Genomic DNA, 6,975 nt, shown 5'->3' with positions numbered 1-6,975 from the left:
TATAACCTAATTTTTAATGGATTTTGTGAGGCTTTAAGAAATCCTTTAATAAGGAGCTGGTCTCAAGCCTTAAATTCTAGATGAAACTATAATTAGATTTAAAAGTTGTACCTAGATTCTTCCAATGATTTCTTTGTAGATTTTGACAATTCTTTTGGTTTATATAGTCTCACAATTCTTTCACCATCCTTTTGAATTTTTTTTATCATTATGCAATGACTACTTGATCCTTGATAGTGCCTTTTTTTGCCTAAGGTCTCGCTTGTGAACAGAATGGTAGCATCTTTTTTGGATTAAGATTTGTCTACCTTTTCTTGTCTCCATTCTTTTCCTTTCATATTTGTATTTGGGGATATGAGTCTTATAAAAATTATGTATCTGTATTTCATTTTAAATTCTAAGCAGATAATTTGTTTTTATTTTAATAAACAAATTCAATCTATTTACCTGAAATTAATGTCTAATTTTTGTCTTATTTGTGTTTTATATTTGCTCTGCTTCTTTATTATTCTTTTCTTTCTTTTTTACCCTCCACTGGATTGAGATATTATTTTTATTTGTTACCTATTATGTGGGATAAAATCTATTTTTCTATTTTTCAACTGGTTATATTTAAAATTACAGCACACATACTTATCAAAATCTAATCAGCATGCCTATTATTCTCTAATACAATACAAATCATTAAACTGTTTCAAATCTATTTATTTTGTTTTAAATCATGCAAATATAATCATTGTAATTATTATTTTACATGGATTATTTAGATTTACTCACATGCTATTATTTTGCTTATTATTGCTCCTGACATTTTATCCTTGCCTCTTTTGTTCGGTTTTGTTCTTGCTAAGACATTTTTGCTAGTTATTCCTAGGTAGATATTCTCCCTTAGAATTTGAGAGTAATAAATCTCGTAGACATCTAATTGAACATGTCTGATTTCACTCTCACTTTTATAAAATAATTTGAGTATAAAATTGAAGGTGCCTCAGCTCCCTGAAGTTTTAATCTATGGTTGCTAATGTGAAATCTATTGTTGCTTTAACTGTCATTATTTTGTGCAAATTTCTCTTTTGTCTCTGGAGGTTTTAAGATTTCATCATTAATGTTCTGCAGTTTCTCTACATGCCATACTGAAGTGGGTTTATTGTTACTTTTTTCTACTTGGGATTTGGTGAATTTTCTTCAAAGATTAATGTTTTTCTTCAATTCAGGATCATTCTCATCACATTTTGCTTAATCACTGAATTTTTCCTATTTTTAAAAACATTTTAATTGTGGAATTTCTGTTAGATATATTCTGTTCTCCTTAATTTTTTTTTTTTTAAATCCTGAATTCCTGGAAATACTAACCCTCATTTCTTCTTTCTACTGAGGCTCACTTACAGTGGCTTTGCTCCTTGTTTAGCTTGTAATTTTGACTGCTTGGGTCTCATCTTTAATATTTTCATTACTTCCCCCCAGCTTTTTTTTTCTTTGCATGGGCATCTCGAATAATGTGGTTTGTGAGACTATCCCTATGATTCCAGTTTGGGTTGGCTTCAGCCTGGGCCCATCAGGGCTTCACTGGTTTAGGACTGCTTTTGAGGTCAATATCTTGACTGGGAATTCCATTTTTATGATGCTATTACAAATTTGGACCTGAGCCCAGCCCAGCCCTAACATACACACACATGAGGTTTGATGGGGTTTCGATTTTTTTCTTTTTTGCAAAATCTTTTTTCAATCCAGGATACCTGGCAGACAGTTCTTTCTTGCCCTTCCTGTGAAATGACAGAGATTTCCTGCCTTTTTCTGCATAGGAAGCAGCACTCCTGGGGAAGATTTCATGAGATTTGCAATTGCAGGTACCTACTTCTTTTGTCCCTTTTTCTCTCTGGGTCCTGAAAGGCCCTTTGGGGTCCCACAGCCCCAACCAAGAATCCCATGTTGTGGGCTACTGTCCCCTCTTTCTCTGATTTCCTTTTCAACTTGGCCAGGCATGAACACAAATTCCGATATACTTATATTTCTTCAGGAGTTTTATTTGTCTTTGGGCTGGGAGAGCTGCAGAAGCTCAACCCACAGTGCTCCTGGAAGAGGGAGCATCAGTTTCCAAGTTCCAGGTGCCAAACTTGTGACAGAGAAAAGTGTTGTGTACTCTGGAGAAGGACAGAATCCCTGCAGACAATGAGGCCTGCTTGACCCCTCCTTCATAAGATTGCACAGAGCTCATGCTTCTTAGCACAAACACCCTTAGCTCCTTCAAACAAGCAACCTTCCCAGTTCTTAGAGGACAGAAACTCTGACCTGTTATCTTTTAATCTCCCTATTCACTCACGAGCCTGGTGAAGAGTAAAAGTTTGTTGAAGGAACAAATAAAATAGACATTTTGTGGAAGTTGCAGATAACAAATACCAAATAAGCTGAGTAGGAGTGGATAAATCATGCCGCATTAATGTTTTTGATATCAAATCACATCAGCGTTGTGGGTAGATTTCCCGCTGGTTAAGCAGGGTTGGTTTTCCTTTCAATTTCCTTAAGGTACATCAAGGTTTTGGCATTCAAATTCAACATAGGCAGAACTGTGTGGCTAGATTTTTCTAAAAAGGATTTGCTCCAAATGACATCCCATAAGCGTTGGAAGGTGGTTTCAAACTCATCCCTGCCTCGAGCCTCTGAGCCTCAAGGCTGTCCTGACATTCCTGGCCATGGCCCAGCGCTTCTGGAGTCACAGTGGGACATCTAAACACTATAGACGGGCATGCGCTTCTTGGGGCCTGTGTTAGGAACCTTGGAATAAAGGAGCTCTGACACTTAAGTACAGACTTGATAGCAATATATCATGCTGATCCCAATGTGCAGGAATTACCGTGTAATTTCGAGTGAGGGAGACATCAGTACCATCTTGCAGATAATGGGTTTCGGTGAAATCACTGGCAATGAGACCTCTGTGGAAACATAAAAACAACACAACAAACTGAGTGCAGAATTGCATCCATATGTTGCCTGTGAAGGTGTAGGCCCCATGGCTGCCAAGGTCTGATCTCCTCCTTATTTTATAGATAATACAACAGGGCTCGCCAAAGACTTTCACCTGTTTGGGTTATCCAGGGAGAACTTACAGGAGACTCATAGAAGGGTGAGTCAGATGTGTGTGCTCCGAACGGTAGCCCAAGAGGTACATGTGGAACCTCCCCAACTCCTCCCAACTTCTTCCTCCAATGTACACACCTGGGCACACACACTTGTACCTGCAAGTGTGCACCAGTACATTCATGCACTCCTCTCCAATTGTACAGGCAGAGGCCTAAGTTGGGAAAACGTAACTCCTAGAAGTCACAAGGCTCCACTGAGTACAATCAGTGGCTAAGCCAACTGCTGGAAAAAGAATTTTGGATCCACAGTCCCCTGCTGTTCCCCCATTGGTGAGGGAGCCGGTTGTCGGTACTAAAATGTCACAGCAGAGACCAGGAGCAATGATGAAATGTTAAAAGCAGTGATGCAGGTAAGATGTAGAGAAAAATGATTTTGGATACATTGGAATACTGAATTTCTAAAATAAATTGAATGAGAGGAAAATCTCCTGTGAATCCTAACTAAAACCATATGCATCCCATTGTCTTCACTGAGGACAGCAAAGCATAGGTTATTTAGGTTTCAAATTATTTCACAATTCCTTAAACCACGCACACTAGTTTATCCTGTCCAACACAACCAGAGGACAACCAGTGTACCTACTGTGTACTAGCTTCTAGCTGCTGGGACACAAAGATACAGAAGACTGCTCCCTGCCCCTGAGGATACTGAAGACTGATGGAGTGATTGACAAAACACCACCAACCGGAGAGAGCTTCCACATAATAGTAACTTCACCTTCCGGGGTGAATGGATGTGAAGGAGGTAGACTGGCCAGTGCGCCATGTAATCGTATTTCTCATCTAGCCTGGACTGAGACTCCTGGATAAGTGACTGGATCACAGGAGCGCTAGACACATTAACCCACTGTTGTTCATAGCTGAAAAGTGCCCAGTAGAAGCAGGTGGGTATGTCTGTGGAGAGGGTGTCTCTTGCTGGTTCTCTCACCCTGTGATCTGCTTCCCAACCACCACGGAGTGAGTAGCTCTGCACCACCATGCTCCTTCCATGAGCTCCTTGTGTTGTGGACCTAAACCCTTCCTCCTTTAAATTTGTGATGTCAGGTATTTTGTACCAGTGCTGGGAAGGCTGACTAATGCATACTGGAAGGGGAAGGTTTTCCAGAGGGAGCTGACAACAGCTGGGCCTAGCAGATGGTGTGGAAGGTGGCTGGTCACAGGGGCAGTAAAAGGATGAGGGAGTTCCAGGCAGAGGATGGTCAGATCAGGAGACCTGAGGGTCTAGGATCTGGGGAGCCGACTTGATGCATGGCAAGGAAGGGCTCAAAACAGACATGGATTTCATTTATCTTGGCAATAATGGGTTTGACTTTTGCAGGAGGTGCAGCAGAGGATGATGGTGCTCTCTTCCTGCCCCTGTCTTCAGAGAATGTTCTTTTTTGAAAAATTAATTTTATCAGTACATTTTAGGTATACAATATAATGACATTTATCACTGGAAATTTGGACCTTGACATAATCCATATTGGTTCTTAATTTTTCCCCATTCCCTTGCCCCCCTTCAACTCTTCTACCCCTCCCTATTTACAAAGGCTTTCCATTTTTTCATTTTCTCCTATTAATTCCATTCCCTTCTTTCCTTTCCCCTACCCCTCCAACTTCCTCTTCCCCTTTGGACTTTTTCTTCCTATTTCACATTATCTATTATACCTTTTAAACATTTACACATTCAGTTTCTCACACCAGAGAAACTATTTGGTATTTACACCTGTGTGTTCTATTTATTTCACTTAAGAATATCGCCTCCATTTAGCTATAAATGCCTCTAATTTCTCATCCTTTATGGCTGAGTAGTACTCCATTTTATTAAAAAAACCCACTTTCTTTATGTAGTCTCTAGTTGATGGGCAATTTTGCTGTTTCCAAGTTTTAGCTATTTCAAACTATGCTACTATGAACAAGGGTGCATGTATATCACTGTGGTATGATGTTTTTCATTCTTTTGGGAGGAATTCCAGCAGGGAATGGCTGGGTTAAATGGGACCTCTAATCCTAGTTCTTTGAGGTATCTCCATACTGATTTCCATAGTGGTTGCACCAGTCTGCACTCCCACATGCAGTAGAGCAGAGTTCCTCTTTCCCTACAGCCCTGCCAGCATTTGTTATCGGTTGATTTCATGACAGCAGCTATTGTTTCTGGGGTGAGGTGGAATCTCAGTGTTGGTTTCACTTGCATCTCTCCAACGACCAGTGATGTAGAACATTTTTGCATATGTTTATTTGCTATTTCTACTTATTTGTCTGACAAATGTCTTCATTTCAGATGGCCATTTTTGGATTGGGTCTTTAAATTTGGGAGGTCTGATTTTTAAAAAACCTTTATATATTCTAGATAGTACACCTTTTTCTGTGGAGCAGCTGGTGAAAAATTTTTCCCACATTGTGGGTCTTCAGAGAATGTTCTTTACACCACTGACACCACTGTACTCTGGATCCAGGCATGAGCACAGATCTCCTCTGCAATATCCTGGAGCTCGGGGACCTTCCTCATTCTCTAGCCTCAGGACAGAGCTGCAGGGCTTCTTCCACCTTCTTGGGTAGGATACTGAGGAGGGACACACAAAGCTGTTGTCTGTGGGTGATGCAGGGAAGGAAGAGGGAGGTTTGCAGGAACCCCTATGGCCCATGTTGTTTCTCTTCTTATTCAGTAAATCCCTCTCTGGCTTCAGCTGGTTCAAGCTGGGTTTTGTAGCCAGCATCCTGATAAACATGGCAGGGAAGGGTTAGAAGTAGGAATGCTGCAAGCATAACACAGAAGAAATATTTTCCCTACAAACTCAGATTTTCTTAGCAACCCTCCCAGCCAACTTCAGAATAGAGGGTAATCTCCCTGTTTTATATAGATTTCAATATATTTAGGACATGTCTGGTTTAAATCAGTTAGACCCTTACAGCAAGGCTGAGTTGTACTGTACTTAACAGCGAGGGTTTGAGAAGTGTGTGCCAAAAATATAAAACACAACGTTTCACGCTCACTGACAAAGCACATGGATTGTCTCGTGCCCCCCAGTTTTCACTCCAGGAGCAGCACATCATCCTAGAGACATTTGGCATCCCTGGCGGCATCTGGCTTGCAAAACCCCATCTTCTGAGTCCCCTTTCCTGAGCTGTCCCAGCCACGCACTCCTCCGCAGCAGGCCCATTCCCAAGCGGACCAAGGGCCTGCAGGATGGGCAGGAGGGGAAGTGGGTAGCGCAGCCGAGGAGGAGACAGACCCTGGAGAGAGGAGTCTGGAGAAGGGGTGGACACTGTCCATATGAGAGGGTTCCAGGAAAGTGCGGGGGCAACCTTAACACGGCGCTACAGTGAGAAGAGACCGGGGAGCTGAGTGGGTCCTCCCACAGGGGGATTTGCAAGAGAAGCAGAGAAATAAGAATGTGAGCCAAGAAACGGTGACCTGAGGGCAAGAAGGTTCTCAGAAAGGGCTGAGCTGGTGAGATGGGGCCACAGAGGGAACAGTGGGACCAAAGCTGTGGAGGAAAGGGGTGAAGGGTGCTCAGAGCACAGGCGATGTGTTGAGCCCACTGCCCCAGTGAGGCAGGACCTGTCACGGCCTCAGTGGTCTCAGGAGCCTCCAAACCAGAGACAGGAGAAAAATTTAATATACCTTAAATGACATTACTCCTTATTGTATTACTTACTCTCCACTCATGATTTTAATTATATTCTATTAATAATTTAGTAACTCAGATCTTAACAGTGTTGGATCATATTTAAAAATGACAATGCATATGAACACCTAGTATTAGAGAAGTCACAAGGAAGTCTGTAGAACAGAGACGTCACCTCAGGGCTTCTGACTAGGTCATATGGAAAGCTAGTTTAGATAGGAGTCTTA

At 41.6% G+C, this 6,975-nt stretch overlaps 1 protein-coding gene across 4 annotated transcripts in view; it reads right to left on the bottom strand.

Annotated features, from left to right (window-relative positions):
• The window catches only part of Adam12 (ADAM metallopeptidase domain 12), a 405,947-nt gene that overhangs the window by 120,480 nt on the left and 278,492 nt on the right, over positions 1-6,975 (bottom strand). For all 4 annotated transcript variants that reach the window (XM_033761360.1, XM_010620988.2, XM_010620978.2 and 1 more), the window contains one exon: positions 2,852-2,930. In XM_033761360.1, coding sequence (XP_033617251.1) covers positions 2,852-2,930 — 79 coding nt within the window. The remainder of the gene's footprint in view (positions 1-2,851; positions 2,931-6,975) is intronic.

Source organism: Fukomys damarensis, unplaced genomic scaffold (assembly GCF_012274545.1).
Source record: "Fukomys damarensis isolate Sample0158 unplaced genomic scaffold, DMR_v1.0_HiC HiC_scaffold_8, whole genome shotgun sequence".
Taxonomy (NCBI): Eukaryota; Metazoa; Chordata; class Mammalia; order Rodentia; family Bathyergidae; genus Fukomys; species Fukomys damarensis.
Note: the sequence above shows the minus strand (reverse complement) of the source record. Positions and strands in the feature narration are given on the sequence as shown.